The following is a 17,428-nucleotide window of genomic DNA, read 5'->3' on the forward strand; positions in this document are numbered from 1 at the left end:
TCGTGCTGTGGGGCTGTGCTGGAGCACTGAAAGTCACAGGGGAGGGGAGGGCCACAGAAGGCTTAAAACTTGTCAAATGCTGTGACTGAGGCTGCTGCTCCTCCTGTGCCACCCCACTCGATGTCTTGGTTTGCTTTGTGTTCAAACTTCTTACAGGTGCTTCTTTTTTCCACCAAAAAAAAAAAAAAATGATTAATAACAGCCAACAGCTGGCCTTGAACTCGGAAGGGAAAACAGGAGATGGTTTGTGAGGTTGTGCAGTTTGTGAACAAAACACTGAAATGAAGAGAAGGTGAATCTTTCAAAAGGCTTTAACGTTGTGAGATGAGAAGATGCCAGTTCAGAGTATCTTGGTGACTGGAGGGGCTGTTCTGAGTGCCAGACTCAGATGTTAAAATGCATATTTTAACCACGTCTTTGCAGACTGAGTAACCAGAATGCTATTCCTTAGTGCAATTCCTTTGTAAGGAGAAAATTGCACAGCTGTTCTGATGAAGTGGCTTCAGCAGAGGGGAAGGCAGCTGCTGAATTAATTTGTGTGGGCTCCAAAGTAAGGAATCTTGGATAGTTTGGTCGCTTCATGCTGAGGCCTGGAGGAGATCCACAGAACTGGTGATTTTGGTGGAGAGCTGCAACGTGCTGTTCCAGCCTGTCGGTTGTTCCTTCATGGGAACACACTGGCACACTTTTCCCATAGTTTTGTGTTGAATTTTCGGGGTGGGCCCCATGCTTCTGGTGACCCCCTGCCTCCAGCTGTGGCACCTGGGCAGTGCCTGAGCTGCTCTGCCCAGGTGATGGAGTCTGTGCTTTACTGGAGCTTTTCCTCTGCAGCTGCTCCTGAGCACAGCACCAGATGTCCTGCAGCCCTTGGCCAGATGAGTCTAGAAGGTAGAATTCCATGATTTTGTGATTCCAGTGGTGCAGAGGCTGGTTCCATCACTTCTGAACACACAGTGCAAGCATTTGCTGTTGTAGCTGTCGGATTATTGTGTAGACTTGTCCTGTCTGTAGACTGTTGAAGGCATTTGCAGCTCAGGAAGGCAATTTTGTGGGCAAATCACCTTCTCTGGTCACCACATGGTCTTGGAGAATCTGTTCAAATGGAGTAATAGGGCTGGAATGTGGATTTTTGGCCTTTCTTATAAAAAAAACCCAACTTCTTGTATCTTAATTTCAGGATAGAGTGGGAAAGACACAATTACTAAACATAATTATCAATGAGCATAAAATCTGTATATATTGAAACTTTACAGAATTATGTGGGCGGGGAGGGGGGGAGGGTGGGATGGGGGTGTCCGACGCTGGTACGGAGAAGTCACTTTAACATGGAAACCTCTGCCTCATGAATTCAGGGTTTAATGTACTTGAAGCTCTGCGGTTCCTTTTACAGCTTTTTTTTTTTTTATTTATACATAATTTTTTGTATAACTGCATTGAAAATGTCCTTGACTTCCCCCCCAAGTTCCTTCCTGCTCCCGCTGTGCAGTGGATCCCCGGCAAACGGGAGGGTTTGGAAGCTGTCTCGGAGGTGTGTGTTCACCAGGTGTTGCGTGGGAGACGGCGACCTTGGAGCGATGCTGTCCCTTTGCTTCCCGTTCCCATCAGCTTTCCCCGCCGTTTCTCTTTGTGTAGCAAAAACAGTTTGCACTTACAATACACTCCTACACACGCTGGATGTGTTCCCAGTGTTGTTCTGAGGGAAAACGAAGAAAAGCAAAGCTGTTCCCTGTGATACTGTGTTCCTGAGTGAGCAGCTCAGGTCCCTGTTCCCCTGGGAGGGGTCTCGTCGTTCTGGAGCGGGAGGTGGGGAGCTGGAACTGGGCTTTGTGTAGGGGATTTCTGTGATTAATGTGAATCAAAAAGGGAAAACATGTACTAATTTGCCAAAGCCATTCACCACTCCCTGTTCCCTGGGGCTGTGCCCTCCCCATGCCACCGCCAGCTCTGGGGGCCAGGCGGCTGCCTGGGGTCCCCTCCGGAGATCCCAACGGAGTGGGGTCCCCTCCGGAGATCCCAACGGAGTGGGGGTCCCTCAGAGGCCCCCACCGAGCAGTTCTCACTGGCGTTGGGTCATAAACAGACTGGATGACCCCCCAGGTTCCCTGTTCCCAGGTGGAGCTGTATCTCTGTCTGTGTCACTTTTCCAACGAGCCAATGGTGTTGCCACAGCCCCCGGGGTGATCACGTCCCGTTTGAGCCAGGGGGTGGGGGGGATTTGCATCTGGGGTGCTGTGAGGACCCCAACCCGTTTGTCTCCACGCGAGTGATGTTGCACAAACACAGATCCCTGCGGATCCGCCTCCATCCCCACGTGCTCTGTAAGATGGACCTTTGTAGAGTTGTTATTTCTGTAGACTTTGTTTATCTGTAACAAACTTTGTAGATTCTGTGAAATGTTATTTTAACGAAATCACTCGAGTCTTTACTAGCAAAGCATCGATATTCACCCAAGTCGGTCTGGAGGAGTTTTTGGACGCTGACGCAGCCCTGACACTAAGGAGGAGTGTCCGATCCCACGGGGCATTACTGTATCATGACTTGATGTTGCCGCATAGACTTTGAGATATCCGATATTTTGGGGGGTTTGTGTTGGCCTCTGTCCTCTTGCATAGTGTGAAGCCTGTAAAGCTGGTTCCCTGTACATAGATAGCTCCTGTCCTCTAGGTAGAGCGTATCGAGACTTGCCTGTAATATTTTAGCTTCTTACTGACTGTGTGTGATGGTAGAACATATAATTTTTGTACATTCTATTTACTGAGATGTTGCCTTTTTTTTTTATTATTTTATTTGACAAATACTCTGGAATACAGATGTGGTTTTTTTGGTTTGTTTGTTTTTGTTTGTTTCTTTTGTTTGGTTTTGTTTTCAGTTTTTGTTTTTGTTTTTGTTTTTTTTTTGCTTTTCCGTGAGGATTCCTTTGGAAAGGTTTTTAATGACATTCCACTGATCTGAAAATTTTTGCTTGAGGTTGACTTCAATAAATCGTTCTGAATGTTCCAACGATGAGATGACTCAGTTCCGTCTCGCGGCGGGGGGGTTTGGGGTGGGGGGATGGATAACGGGACTCCCGGCTCCGGCGGTTCCTGCCTCCGGGAAAGGGAGCGGAGGCTTGGCGCTCGCTCCGCCCCGGAGGCGGTGGCGCTCGTCGGGCGGGCAAGGCATGCGGGCGAGCGGAGCTGGCGGCCCGAACCGCGTGCTGCGGGCCCTGCTCCTCGGCCACCTTCGGGTGAGTGCGCGGACCCCCGCCCCGACCCCCCCGTGCCCGCCCCAGCGCTCATTTGCCTTGTCTCGTTCCAGGATCATGGAGTTCCTGCCGCCCTTCCAGCGCGTGGTGCAGCCCGAGGAGATGTGGCTCTATAAAAACCCCTACGTTGAGGTGGACCACGTTCCCACCGCCCTCATGTTTGTAAGTTTATAGGGTGTTTGGGGTTGGAAGGGACCGTAAAGATCATCTTGTCGTCCCCCCCCACCATGGGGGATGCCCCCCTTCCACCAGCCGAGGTTTCTCCAAGCCCCACCCAACCTGGCTGTGAACAGTTCCAGGGATGTGGCATCCACAGCTTCTCTGGGCAGCCCGTGCCAGTGTTTCCTGCATTTACTTTGTTTTTTCTCTAATTATAAGCTCTCCTGTTAAAGCAAAGCTGCTGGCTGAAGGCTTGTACTGCAATACCTGGAGCTCCTAGTGCAGGTTGCTGAAAGGGCAGGATATTGTATCCGTGTGGATAAATAGCTGAAGGGAGGGGTTGGGAGGATGGAGCCGGGCTCTGCTCTGTGGAGGATGAGGCACAAACTGAAACACAGGAATTTCCACCTGAACACAAGAAAGAACTTTCCTGCGTGGGTGATTGAGCACTGGCACAGGCTTCTTGGAGAAGGGGGAGTCTCATTCCCTGGAGACACTCAAAATCCACCTGGACACAGTCCTGAGTGACATTCTCTGAGGACCCTGAGCAGAGGGGTTGGACAGGATGGCCCCCAGTGGTACCTTCCAGCCCATCCTGTGAGATTAATACAAACTAGATAAGACTTACAGTAACTTTTATAATATTTTCAGGCTTTACCACCATCCAGGCTTGTCTTTGGGATTTGAAGTTTATAAACTGGTGTGGACTTTGCACTGTTGTTCGTAATCTCGTTCCACGTCCAAATTCCCAGGAGCACAAAGATAGCATAGCTCTCGCTATCAGGGAACATTTTCCTTGAAAGCAGCTATTTTTAGCAGAGTTTATTATCATTTTATTGTGAAATGTTTTCCTGAGGGCTCCAGGCTCTGTGAAAAGGGTTTGACATAACCCCGTATAGGACTTGAGGAGACCAGCAGCATGTCAGAGGGGTTGGCTCCCTCTGAAGCAGGTATGAGGTCAGGGGCTGTGGCTCCTGGGTTGGGCAAGCTCCTGCTTTTCCTGGCAAATGGCACTTGGGATTTTCTGCAAGAGGTGAGCACTGAACATTAAGGACAAAACCTCAGGGGTAGCATTTGGAACTGGTGGCGTAAAGCACAACATATGCCAGAACTCGGGTGGGAGCAGCTCCTTGGCAGCCTGGCAGCCAGGCCGTGGGTGCCCCGGGGTGAAATCCCCCGGCAGAGTCGGGCTGAGATGGGAATGGTGATAACTGAGTCAGCAGCTCAGTGGTTTTGCTGACAGAGCGAGGGTGCTGCTGACAGGGCACTAATGTCGGGGCTGGCAGGGAGGGGAGAGCTGAGGTGCTGTGGCTGGGGACACCCCCAATAACCAGCCAGAGGAGCTGTCTGAGCACCCGAGGACATGCTGGGCTGATCGGGGCCTGCTGCAAATCCAGCTGGGATGGGTTTGTGCTTCTGATGGAAGTGCCCTTTGGAGAGCACGGTTTCTGCTCGGCTTTGGGGAGGGGAAGTCTTCTTGAGCAGCTGCTGTGGTTTTCTGTGAGAGCTTAAAGCTGTTTCACTGGCACCTAAAAATCTTCTTGCTTTGTGCAGTTCATTGCGTTTCTGTCTCCCCTGCTGCTCATCGTGCTGGCGAGGCTGTTCATGAGCGCCGACCGTGAGGACACGCGGGAAGCCTGCCTTGGTGAGCTCCTCCTCGTCCCAGAGGGCGGCAGGTTGAGCCCTGCCCGTGCCTGAACGTGCCTCGAAGCTGCACTTTCGGGTGGGGATGATGCTCATGTGACCCCTCTGCTCTCTCCCAGCTGCCAGCCTTGCTCTCGCACTGAATGGGCTTTTTACCAATGCCCTGAAGCTCGTCGTGGGGAGGTGAGAGACCGGCTGGTTCCCAGCAGTGCCGTGCAGGGAGGGGAGGGGAGAGGAGGCAGGTCTGCTCTGGGGGCAGAGCTGCAATAGCCAGAGCAGGGCTAGGAGCTCAGTGTGACACACTGGAAAGGATGTGGGTTTTTCTGTCTGTAAAGACAATTCAGTATTAGAACAAACACTGGTGGGGACCTGCTGTGTCCGGCCATCGCTCAGAGGGGCTCGTTCAGACCTGTGCCGGGCAGGATTGCATTGGCATGGGGATGTGGGTGCTCCATGGGGGCCCACACCAATGGCTGTGTGTACTTTGTGCTTCACATCTCTGCCCCAGGCCACGGCCCGACTTCTTCTACCGCTGCTTCCCGGACGGCCGAGCCAACGCGGAGCTGGTGTGCACGGGGGACTCCCGCCGAGTGAGCGAGGGACGCAAGAGCTTCCCCAGCGGACACGCGTCCTGTGAGTGCTCCACCTCCCCTTCCTGCTGCAGCCCTGGGCAGCGAGCTGTGGAGAGCAGGAGCCGTGGGGAGGGCAGCTTGGGTTTGCTTTGGCTGCATTCATTGGCCTCGTCAGGGGCCTCAGGTTTCCCTCTGCAAAGCAGTGGGGTGAGAAATGTGGTCAGAAGCTGTCTGTAACCCTGGGTACCAGCTTCTGTGATCCATCACCACTCCCAAGCTGGTGCTTCCCTTGGCTCACAGGGGCAGGAGAGACTCCCCTTGCAGCCCTTCCACCACAGGGTGAGGGTCTGACTGAGGGCCCTCTGCAGAGCCCGGAGCTCTTCTGAGCTGATGCTGTTCTGTTCTCTTCCAGTCGCCTTCGCCGGTCTCGCCTTCTCTGCCTTCTACCTGGCAGGGAAGCTGCACAGCTTCACTCCGGGCCGGGGGGGCCGGGCCCTGCGCCTCTGCGCCTTCCTCCTCCCGCTCTTCCTCGCCACCCTCATCGCCGTGTCCCGCACCTGCGACTACAAACACCACTGGCAAGGTGGGTCCGTGCCCGCCCGCGCACCCGGGTGGGGCCGTGGTGCCACAGGGCTGTTCAGGGCCCACAACAGCAACCTGGGGGTTTGCTTGCTCCTCTGGTGGTAATTCTGGTGCCTCCTGCAGGGCACTGATGCCTTTCTCTGTGTTTTTGAAATATATACAAGCTTGGTTTTACAGCCGAGGGTCAGGCTGCAGGTCCAGCTGAAAAGCTGCTGCTGGAGAATTCCATCAGCAGGGAGGCTTGGGAGGGTGAAGGGTCGTTAACTCTCCTCTGGTCTTGCCCACAGATGTGTTGGTTGGCTCCGTGATGGGCTTGGTGCTTGCATACCTGTGCTACAGGCAGTACTACCCTCCCCTGACAGACTCCATGTGCCACAAACCGTCTCTGTCCAAGCCCAAACCGCCGCCGGTGCATGAGGAGAAGCCTCCAGCTCCCAGCTTCCACCTGGACATACAGTGATGGGCTCTGTCCTGCTGATCCCTGGGTGCCAGGGCAGGGCAAGGCTTTGGGGAGGCTGCTCAGCAGTGGTTCTGATGAGGATGAGCCCCAGGCAGGGGTTCCCTGCAGTGCCGGTGAGTCTCCTGCCCAGGGGCTTGTGTTGCTTCGTTTAATGGAATTTTATAGGTGTCCTCCACTTCGGGCCTCCCGTGAAGCGAGGGGAGCACTTGAGGTGCCACCTTGCAGGATGACAGTCCAGGTATGAAGGTCCTGAAGCAAGAACTGGGAAAATCTGACAATCCAGTGTGCCCAGTCTGGTGGGAGGCCTAGTGTCCAGTCCAGGAAGCACCACTGGTCACCTCCCTGCAATCCAGCTGAGCTGTCCCAGCCCTTCTCCTGGGAAATGAAGTGCAGGACCTGCCAGCCTTGAGTTTTTTCTAATTCGCCAAATAAAGGAGTTTAATTTTTGTAATGAGCTGTGGTACTAAAACTTTACTTCAAGGCCTGGGTTGTCTCTGTGTAAGCCGTTTCCTCTGGTGTCTGCAGGGGTTGCTGGTGGGTGCTCATTTTGTACCTCTTTCCTTGCAGCTTTAGTACAGTTGTAAGGAGATGACAGCAGAAAATGAAGTGGTGTCTGAGAGCATCCCTGCCCAGGTGCTTGTTTCCCTGCCTGTGGTTTGTCTCAGACAAGGCAGGGCTGTGCTACCAAGATCCAGAGCCAGTTGCCTGGCAGGACTGAGTGAGCAGTTGTTTGTCACATCACAGACAAGGAAGGTTCCCTCCATAGACAAGGTGTGGTTTGATCAAGTGTCTGTGTGTGCAAACAGCACAGGTGAGGCTGTAGCAGAGTGAGGCAGATGAGTCAGTAATGAAACACTGCCCCATCAGCTGCAATTTGGGCCCTCTGACCCTGCAGCTTCAACAGAAATACAGAAATAGCCTTTAATTTCTCCTAAAACTGCACAGGTAAATTCTCCAGCCCCTCCTTCTCCCCCCAGACATGCACGTACCACAGTCATCTACTTATTTATTTTGGCTTTTACTGGAAAAGACATTAAATAACATTTAAAATGTATTTAACTTTTTTTTTTAACAAAGTGCATAACTTAAAAAGCTGATCATTAGTGTCCCATGTTAAGACTGTTCCTTTTCCTACTCCCGTAGGAGGCTTTAGCCAGCAGTAGTTCAGGTGCCAGCTGAGCAGCTTGGCTGTTCCTGCAGTCAGGTAAAGAACAGCTTCTGTTCCTTGGGAGGGGAGGAGGGATGGAGGCTGCAAACAAAACCCTTCCAGTAGTGCAAATAACGGGCAGTACAAACCAACAGGCTGTGGGGGAAGAAGGCTCCTTACCCCGTGCAGGGCAAAAGTCAGCGGGAGGGAAAGTGGTTTGGCTCTTCTAAAGGCTGCACAGCAACACCTCACACAGCACTGGAGCCCCAGCCCAGGCACTGAGCCAGCCCAGGGGGTTTGGTGGCCAGGGAGGGAGCACAGGGGCTCTCTGGCCCTGTCCCCCTCAGAGCAGAGCTCCAAGGCAGCTGCAGACTGAGCTGCCTGCAGAGCTGGTGTCACTGCTGCTGTGCCCAGACCCTGTGGATCTGGGCTCCGACTTTGCTGGCTGTATTTTGTACATTTAAAGCTAAAAACAACGACTGGAGCATGGCGGGTGCAAGATCCCTGTGGCCACCTGAGAGCCCCTGGGCCAGCAGCGCTGCTCCGTGTCCCTGCAGGGCACTGAGGGCTGGCCCAGGCCTCCAGACTGCCCAGGAGCAGCTGCTGTCCCCAGCCTGGCTGCAGTCTGACGTGGAGGTGGAGCTTTCCTCAGGTACAGCTGGGCACTGGTGTGGTCAGCACTGGGGGGAGGCCCCTGGTTTGCCAGCGTGGGCTGGGTGAGGGTGGTGGGACGTCACTACCAACACAGCACAGCAGGAGCACGAACATGCTGCTCTCACGACGTGGTTTATGGGGCACCTGCCTGGCACAGCCCAGGGGTGCACAAACATGCAGCAGCAGTGCAGGTGAGGGGGGCTGGTGAACAGATCCTGCTGGCTCAGCAGCAGCCTGGGCCCTGGCAGTCCTGGCGCCGGGTGCTCTGTGTGAGCAGTCAGCAATCTCCCCCGCTCCAAGGCTGCTGCAGCTCCCTCCAGGCTGCGTGGTTAAGGCTTTTTGCTCCTCAAGGTCCCAGGCTGTGAGTGTCCTCACTGGGCCAGGAGCAGGGTCAGCCCCTCGGTGGGTTCTGAGCCTGGACAGCTCGTGTGCTGCAGTGCTGGAGGAGCTGGTGAGGGGGCTCACAGGGTGGAGGGTTAAGAGTACACGTTGCCACAGGGAGTCACCATGCGGGTTCTGTGTGTGTTCGAGCAGAAGTGTTTTCCCTTGATAGTTTTACCCCCCACCACCCCTACCCAAAATGGAGGAAAATCCATCCTTATCTCCAGGTAGCAGCAAGTACTTAGGAAGCAGCATGCAGGACACGGCAGCAGAGGAGAGAGGAAGGCAGAGAAGAGATCTGGACTTTCCTGGTGAGTACTCAGTGGAATTGGATCTAAGAAAGCAAAAGGAGGACACAGGAATAGCTGCAAGTTGAGGCAGCCAGAATCCACCCAGCACAGTCTCCTGGACCCTCCTTGGTTTTCTCCTCTTGGCTGGTGGTGGTCATATGCAGGGAACAGGAGAGAAGCCAAAGGTGCTGACAGGCCAAAGAAAAAATCTGACACAAGTTCCCTGCCTTAGATAAGGGATATTGTTCCCTCAGACAAACCAGATCTCCTCTGAGGTATCCTAGGAAATCAGGAAGGGGTTTAGGCAAAGGTGACTTACAGCCAGAACAGCACAGGTTGGTCACTGGCTTCCTTGCAAAGGCTGATCCAGTGTGATGCCTTGTGTCTGGTAGATCTCCTTCAGAACCAGCAGAACTGTGTCCTCTGACTCCCTGGAGAAGGACATGGGGCTTAGAAGGGGATGCTTCCCTGCACCCTGTCAGGACACGTGTGATGTTTTGGGTAGATGTGGTCTGCAGATGCCCCACGAGGCAAGGAGAACCACACTGGTCTCCTTCCTCTGTCCCTGCCCACCCTCTGTGTGTCTCAGGCAGGAGAAGGTCTTGTTCCCTCAAGTTAAGGCTTTTCTTACTACACAGGCTTTGAGAGTGATGCCATTCTGCTTCATCACACGTGAGTCTGAAGCTCTGATGATCACAAGCCCTTACCAGTAGCAGAGATGGCCTTGGAGTGCAAACAGATACTCGTTGAAGCTCTCTATTGGCTTCTCCTGCAGCACGTAGTCGATGCGGTTCCCCCCGTTCAGCCTCCCCACGTTAATGAGCGGGGCCTCTTCCTTCACTGCTGCAGGGGGCTCCTCTGGCTTTGTGTCTGCAGGAATGAGGAGCAGCGTGGTTCAGCCACGGGGCACCAGCAACCATGACAATACAGGCAGCTGAATTCAGTGCCTGGAAACAGTAGTGCAAGAGACAGCCAGAGCAGGGGGACAGGCTTGGCAGGCTTAAAAAGTAGAGTGGTGTGCTGAGACCCCCCAGAAAACCCCTTCATCAGGCACTAACAGGGGAAGGCCACAGTATTTGGGGACAGCCAGGTGCACCCACAGCCCAAAGGCAGTCCCTTTGCTGGGCACAGACGAGGGGCAGCGTGGCTGTGGGGAGCCCGAGCACATGCTGCTCCACGGGCAGCTCCCAAGGCTGCATCCCCACCTCCCCTCTGCCCAGTGCACCCCCTGGCACTGACCTGGCTGCTTCTCCGTGCCAGCCTCTGCCTCTGCTTCGGCGTCGGTGCTCCTGGCCTCCAGGGCTGGCACTGGGGCGCGGGTGAAGGACTGCCAGGCCACCCTCAGCGACCCCAGCAAGTTGTTCTTCAGGTCCACGCTCATGCGTGTCAGCCCTTCCTTCAGCTCTGCAAGGCAGGAGGGGGGTGGGTGTGGGGCTGGGGGCTGCAGCCAGCCGCTGGGCCGGGGGACCAGGGGCTGCTGTGCCCCTACCAAGGTGCATCCTCTTCCTGCCCTTGTGGTGGGGCAGCAGCATGGGCTCGAACTCCAGGTCTGGGACGATCATGGGCTCGATCCGATAGGCAACGGGGTCAAACTGCACAGAGGAGAGGGACAGTGAGCAGGGCTCGTGCTCCACGTGTCTCAGGCAGGGCGGCTCTGGTTCTTGTACCTACGGGGTGGAAGATGTTGAAAAAGCCTTTGCAGGTGGGCAGGCTGTAGTTCGGGTCGATGCGCTTCACTCCTCGCACCGTGAGGAACATCCCGATGGGAGACCCGAAGGCAAAGAAGATGGTGGGCTTGTAGTTCAGCTGGGGGTAGTTTGCTGAGACCTGGGAAAGAGGGAGGTTCGGATTTGTTCCTGAGATGAGCTCTGTGCTGGTGTTACGAGGGCCTCGTGGGCGCAGTCAGAGCTCAGCTGTCACCTGTCCTAGGCCAACGTCCCTGTACTGGCAGCTCCCAACACCCTCTGTGCTCTCTGGGTCGTGCTGTGACGGGGACCCCGGCTCAGCTCTGCGCTCCTCGCCGTGCCTGGGAGCTGCTGAGCTCTGATCCTGCAGCAACATAAAGGGGTCCTTGTGTGAGAGGGATGGGATGGGATGGGATGAGCATAAGCTGTGCAGAAAACAAACCTGTGTGTCTGCCTTGGAGCTGATGTAATGGAGTATCTTCATTCTTGGTCCTAAGGGAATTCCCATTTCTTTAAGGTTGTTCTCTGTGCACAAGAACTGGAAAATATGCAAGGCAGGTGTTAGTCCAGGAGCAGAGGTGTGGTGAGGTGTCTGTTCTCTGGGAGTTTGTTCATCCTCAGATACATTTCATGTGTGAGTGACTCAGTACCAGAAGATGTGCAGTGGTGGAATGATGGGGAAGAAAAGCAAGGAAGAGCCACAAGAGCCAGCAAAACAGGGGAGCTCCTTACCAGTGCTTGCCTGTCCATTTTCTCCTTCTCAAAAACATCACAATACTCAGACAGCTCCAGGTTCTTCAGAATTTCTTTTACTTCCTTAATACCCCCATTGCTTGAGGTTGTCGTGGACCCCTGTGAACAGATCCATTCGGGATCACGCTTTTCGCTCACTAATCTGCAGGCTGGGGGGTCTCCCCCTTCCCCCTGCAACCCAGAAGTGGGGGGTCGGTGACCCCCTGGATCCAAGGGCCACCGGAGAGCCCAGGCTGTACCTGTGCACTGTGCTCCTCCTCCTCGGGGTCAGCCTTCTGGTTCGTCAGGAGATCAAACAGAATGAGCGACCCTGCGAACAGGCGCGGGCAGAGCGTCAGCGTCACGGTGGGGGAGAGCCCGAGCCAGCTCCTTGCTGGGGTGGAAGAGCAGCACCCTGGACTTTTCATTCAGGACAGGGGGCAATGGCTTTACACTGACACAGGACAGGCTGAGTTAGATGTCAGGAAGAAATTCTTTACTCAGTGGGGAGGCCCTGGCACAGGTTGCCCAGAGAAGCTGCAGCTGCCTCATCCCTGGAAGTGTCCAAGGCCAGGTTGGACGGGGCTTGGAGCAACCTGGTGTCCCTGCCCATGGTAGGGAGGTTGGAATGAGAAGGTCCTTAAGGTCATTTCCCCCCAAAGCATTGTACGATTCTACCCTCCCTGCTCCCCTGGCACGGGGATGCTCCTGGGACCTGTGGGTGAGCCCCTTACCCAGGCTGTGCCCCGCGATGGAGACCCCCCCCTTGAAGAGCGGGTTCCTCTGCATGAAGAGCTGGTGCAGGCGGTTCATCTCCGAGGCCACTGTGTCCACGATGGTCTGGCAGTAGGTGGAGCTGTTGTAGAAGAACACGTCCAGGATGGTGTCGTTGATGAAGTGACGCAGGCGGTTGATGCTGGGCAGTGTGATCCGCTCCAGGTCACTGCAGGGGAAAGGCAAGAGGGAGTTGCAGCTGAGGATGCCAGGGAACCCCACCAGGCTTCTAAAGCAAAATGTAAGTTGAGAGCAGGACTGACACTGCCTCCAAGGAGGTGTGTTGTAATTCAGGCCCTCAGCACATGCTGAGACCAAAAGGAGAGCACAGCCCATGCTCTTACATTCCAAGAATAAAGAGCCTGTCCTTTCTTCCCCAGGAGCCTGGCTTGCTCTCTGCCCTTCCTGGGACACTGCAGAGCAGTGCTCGAGTGCAGACACTTGGTTCCCAGAGGCCTTTAGAAGGTGTGGATGTCCACAGTCCCTCCCGGTATCAGCCAGGGAGAGGCAGAAGCCTCTGCTGTTCGGTGCTGATGGGAGCAGGTGCCTGCTGTGCACTGCAGAATGGCTGTAGGGAGGGGGCCTGGGGGTCCCCATCTGTCCTGCTCACCCCTAAACACTCACAGCTTTCCCTCCACTTTTCCAACAGAAAAAGTGGTGTTTCCAGGGAAGAGGAGGCCGCCTGTGCACGTTTCCATCCCCACGGACACGGGCCCTGGAGGAGGTGCCTGTGGGACACTTACACGTCCACACCAGTGGAGTGGAGGGAGCTGTGCCAGTTCACGGGCAGGAACTCCACCCGGCCGACCTGCTGCTGCTCCTGGGCCTTCCTGAAGTGTGCCTGCAGCATGCTCAGGGACACGTTCCTGAAGTCATTCACTGGAAAAGAGATGAACTCTTACGGAGATCCATCACGCCCCAGGGCCAGCCCGTGGCACCAACACCACTTAATACGATAAAAGATCATTACGGGGAAATCCCACCAGGGTCTTTAATCTGCTGCTGCTCCCCTAAGTCCCTGAATCTTTAACTAGAGATCAGGGGAGGCTTCATGTCCTGTCACGTGTGTTTACTGGATTTTGCTGTCCCATCTGTACCTCCTTCACATGGGCAGAGCCCAGCAGTCAGGATAAAGTACTTTCAGAAATTTATAAAAAATAACTCTGTTGTGGAGATGCCTGTGCAGGAATCATAAGGGAGGAGATGAACTTGTAAGGACTCAGTTCTGAGGCAGAAAGGCTGATTTCCCTCATTTCAAATGTTCAGCAGCCTTGAAATAGTTTCATCAGCAAGCCACACAGAAGAACAGCCAGTATTCATAGGAAACACTGTGAAACATCTCAGCTCCCTTGACTTCTACAAGTTAAATCTCACTGGGCTTCCAGGCAGCTTCAGGGATCACCTGTCCTACAGCACTGAGCAATTCACAGTGAACGGGGATTTGCTGTCCCAAATCACTCCAGAGAATGTGATGCTGCTGCCTGTGGGACCTCACCCAGCGAGATTAACCCGCAGCAATGGATTGAGCAGGCTACTAATTAGTTTAGCAGGTTTAGACAGGTACTCGGAAAATCCGTATCTGATTTGGGAAGCTCACTATTTGGAGCAGCAGCAGCAGAACACTGACGAGCAGTGGCTGCCCAAACCTTTCCAGAAGGTGGGATTTGGTGGGTCAGTGAACGTCAGCAGGGGTGACCATGCAGCCTGCCAACGTGCCGGGATGGTGTGATGCACCCTGACAGCGTTTCCCAGCGTCCAGGATGAGGTTTTTCCTGGCTCAGCCCAGCCGGGCTCCCAGCCCACACCTACCGCACTGCACGATGCTGCGGAAGCGGATGTCGCAGGCCGGGCCGATCCCGTGCACCACGAACACCAGGTGGTCGATCTGCAGGGGCTCTCCTGAGGAGGGAAGGGCAGCTCAGGGCACAGGGGCAGAGGGGCTCGTCCCCCTCCTGTCACCACCCTCGCTCCGGGGGGAGTGGATGCTCCCAGCAGTTCAGCCCCACCTGAACTGTACCTCCAGCTCCTCCAGCACAAGGAAGGGCAGGACCAGGAGGTCTCTGTTCAGCTGCCCTGTACCCAGCCCACTCCGATGAGCTACTGGGCCCCATGGAGCTGCACCTCCCAGGTAGGCCCCAGGTGGAGTTAGGACTTGTTCTCTACTTCCCACTCACGTTAGTTTGCATACGTGCCTTCCTGAGGACAGGCATGCATGGATAATGCAGGGGTTAGACAGGAGTAACTGCCCATCCTCCCCACGGGGACAAGTCCTGAGGCCTGACTGGGAGCCCAGGGCAGCTGGGAGGGGGCAGAGCCGACACTCAGCTTCAGAGATGGGGAGAACACGTGCCCCAGAAAGTCACCAGCACGCAGGTAAGTGATAAACCCCTGTGTCCCTACCAGGGAAACAAACTCTCCTCCTGTACAAACACAGATGCCAAGACCTCAGGGGTAATTTCAGGCACTGCAGAGCTTCCAACAGCTGTCTCCATGCAGGAGCTGCAAGCTCACTGCCTTCCCCCCTCTCACTGCCTCTGTGTGTTCACTGATGGCACAGCTCACTGGTGCCTGGGAGGTTGTTGGAACCATTCGGGGCACCAAGTGTTTAGACGTGCACTTCACTGAAAGGATCATGGGAGCTTCTGTCAGTCTTTTTGAGTGCACTGGTTGGAAAACACTGCATAGCTCTGGATGGGTGGAAGGGAGGAGCTAGCTTACCGTTGGGGATCTCCACAGCGATGTTCTCCACTCCTCTCTTCACAGTCCGGGGTCGACCTTGTTCCGTGGGAGTGGAGACCCAGTCGTCGGAGCTGGCGACAGGATGGTAGTGCACCATCAGCTGGGAAACAAGAAGAGCCTGTCAGTGACCCTGGTGGAGCAGAGAGAGCTTTGGCTGCAGCAGCTGCCGGGTGACACGGGCTGGTACCAGACTGCGCTGGGCCGAGCCCGCTGCACAAAGAGGTGTTGAGAAGAAACGCGAAGGAAATGCCAGACTTTTCTGGCACTGCCCTCTCCTGTGCACAGGCAGGCGAGGGGAATGCCACTGGGACAAACCCATTCCTCAGCAGACATGGTTGAAGGGAACAGCACAAAGCCAGAGCACAAAGCAAGACCTGCAGAGACCCAAGGGGGTGTTTTTGCTGATCAGCACATCAGGCCCTGCTCACCTTTGGGTTGTGCAGGATAATAACTTCTCTGCTGGGGGACTCCAGCTTCTTCTTCCACTCATCCAGGGTCACAGCAATCATGTAAGCTTCCTACAGAAGAGAACACCCTCTGTGAGTCAGCTGGCAATACTCCCATGAATGTTCAACCTCTTGAGACATTCCCCACCCAGTTTTCGGGATATCTTATCAACATTTTGCGAAAGTGGCAGAGAAATCAGCTGGAGGAGCAGCAGGGTCATCCGAGGATCACCTGCTGAGGGTGTCCAAGAACCTCCCCCCTCTGACAGCAGCAGCGTCAGACTTCCCCATCAACTTGAAACTGTATTTTTGGCACATCAGAATAGAGATTATTGCAATGCAGGGGCAGGGGACGGGGAGGCCACAGCAGTGTTCACAGTGCTCACAGTTCCATTAATCAGCTGCAGGAAGGCCGTGCCAAAGCCTCTTTGGAGTTCGTGTCCTCAGGCCTGACTATGGCGCCAGTGGCCCCATATGGGGTTTGGGACATCGGGGCCGGTGTGTGACAAGGAGAGGCCAAGATGGAAACCAACAGGAAAGGTGTGTTTACCTCCAGTTCCTCGCTGAAGGACTCCGAGTAGGGAATATACTTATTGTCCTTGTCTCCCTTGTAAAACCAGGTGCAGCGCCGCACTTCGGACACCTCCTCCTGCCAGTACACGGCCACGCGCTGCCGCTGCTTCAGGTGCACGTCGTACCTGCCCCCCGACGTCGGGACAACCACATCCTCCTGGTCCTTCCCTGTGGAACCAAGGCCTGGGATTAACCGCGAGAGGCCCGGAGCAGGGCGCTCCCAGGAGCACAGCAGGTCTGAGCCACGGCAGCAGGCACCAACACTGCCCACAGCCGAGCCCCGAGAGCAGCATCGGGGCATCCTGGGAGAGATGCCCCAAGCCGAACGTCCCCTGGAGGCAGAAGGTAAGATGAAGGCATTAACTGTCCTTGTCTCTGGTTTGGGCTCAGGCTTACATGGCCTCTTCCTGCCTTGCTTAGAGTACAAGTGAATTTGTGGCCTGGAAAGTGCACTGTGTAATGGTGGGGGTGCACCTGGGTCTCTAAATCATTCCCCTCCCGGAGAACTCCACACTGACCCCAATAGGGACCTCAAATCCTGTGAACTTCCCTGCCTTTTGGCTCTGCCCCTGGGCTGGGCTGGTGGCACAGTGCCCCATGCCAGGCTGGGCTGTGGCACTGGGGGCGGGCAGCACGAGACCTCTAATCCAAAACTTCCTGGGCGAGGGAGGACGGGAGCCAAACCTTGGGCAATCGGAGCTTTGCCCGCGGCAGCGGCGGGTGGCACAGATGGTGACATCTGGCACACAGGGGCCTCAGTGCAGGGCTTGGAGCCGACCCCCGACCCCTGCTCCTCCTGGAGCTGTGCTTCCCCACGAGGGGAATCCCCCAGCAGAATTCCTGCCATCCTCCTAGCACTCTCCCAGCCTCACCAGAGGATGCTTTGCACTGTGATTATGTATAATTTAGAGCAGTATCAATTGAACACAGTCAGACCATTTGATGCATCCAAACAGCTCGGTTATTGGGAGCCAGGCACGTGGCCAAAAAAAAGTTCCAATTTAAATTTCCCCGAAGGAAAACCTGGCATCCCAGGTGGAAGCCATGGATGTGTCCAGGGAATTTTTCCCTGGTACCCAGACAGTGTTTACCCGGAGCACACACCTGATGCTCCCCCATTGACCTCACCAGGCCTGTTCTTTACACCGATTTAAGAGCAGGGACCTGAGATGTAAAACCAAAGCTTTGGCGACTGACAGATAGTGGTGGTGGGAGCTGGAGGCTGGGGGTGCCGTGGGACCCCCACCCTTGGGGGGTGGATGGATGGTGGGAGCTGGAGGGCGGGGGTGCCGTGGGACCCCCACCCGAGGGGTGGGTGTATGGCGGGAGCTGGACACTGGGGACGC

General features: G+C 55.2%; 2 protein-coding genes across 2 annotated transcripts in view; one reads left to right on the plus strand and one right to left on the minus strand.

Annotated features, from left to right (window-relative positions):
- PLPP5 (phospholipid phosphatase 5) overlaps positions 1-7,115 on the plus strand; it is an 8,912-nt gene extending 1,797 nt beyond the window's left edge. Inside the window, exons 2-7 of the mRNA XM_008929918.3 lie at positions 3,298-3,406; positions 4,958-5,048; positions 5,167-5,230; positions 5,556-5,680; positions 6,032-6,202; positions 6,489-7,115. Of these exons, the coding sequence (XP_008928166.2) occupies positions 3,302-3,406; positions 4,958-5,048; positions 5,167-5,230; positions 5,556-5,680; positions 6,032-6,202; positions 6,489-6,661 (729 nt within the window). The 5' untranslated portion in view covers positions 3,298-3,301 and the 3' untranslated portion in view covers positions 6,662-7,115. The remainder of the gene's footprint in view (positions 1-3,297; positions 3,407-4,957; positions 5,049-5,166; positions 5,231-5,555; positions 5,681-6,031; positions 6,203-6,488) is intronic.
- A 539-nt stretch (positions 7,116-7,654) lies between these two features.
- DDHD2 (DDHD domain containing 2) lies at positions 7,655-16,929 on the minus strand. The gene is made up of 17 exons (XM_029964984.1): positions 16,767-16,929; positions 16,060-16,265; positions 15,492-15,581; positions 15,043-15,163; positions 14,134-14,223; positions 13,068-13,203; positions 12,285-12,493; positions 11,811-11,881; positions 11,551-11,670; positions 11,261-11,356; positions 11,054-11,182; positions 10,805-10,960; positions 10,623-10,725; positions 10,373-10,537; positions 9,841-10,003; positions 9,453-9,564; positions 7,655-9,177 (listed from the first exon to the last, which is right to left on the minus strand). Exons 1-16 carry the CDS (start codon positions 16,927-16,929, stop codon positions 9,474-9,476), a joined length of 2,109 nt encoding a protein of 702 aa, XP_029820844.1. The 3' UTR covers positions 7,655-9,177; positions 9,453-9,473.
- Between the last annotated feature and the right edge of the window lie 499 nt (positions 16,930-17,428).

The sequence above is a fragment of the Manacus vitellinus genome, unplaced genomic scaffold (assembly GCF_001715985.3).
Source record: "Manacus vitellinus isolate BGI_N305 unplaced genomic scaffold, ASM171598v3 scaffold_87_pilon, whole genome shotgun sequence".
Classification (NCBI taxonomy): domain Eukaryota; kingdom Metazoa; phylum Chordata; class Aves; order Passeriformes; family Pipridae; genus Manacus; species Manacus vitellinus.

What these genes read in the sequence shown, in the direction of transcription:
- DDHD2 (XM_029964984.1), bottom strand. Translation starts at nt 16,929, where the DNA reads ATGGCAGGAATTCTGCTGGGGGATTCCCCTCGTGGGGAAGCACAGCTC. An exon ending in CCGCAGCATCGTGCAGTGCG is followed by an intron (nt 13,204 to 14,133) that starts GTAGGTGTGGGC and finishes TCTCTTTTCCAG; the next exon opens with TGAATGACTTCAGGAACGTG. An exon ending in AGGAGGAGCACAGTGCACAG is followed by an intron (nt 11,671 to 11,810) that starts GTACAGCCTGGG and finishes ATCTGTTCACAG; the next exon opens with GGGTCCACGACAACCTCAAG.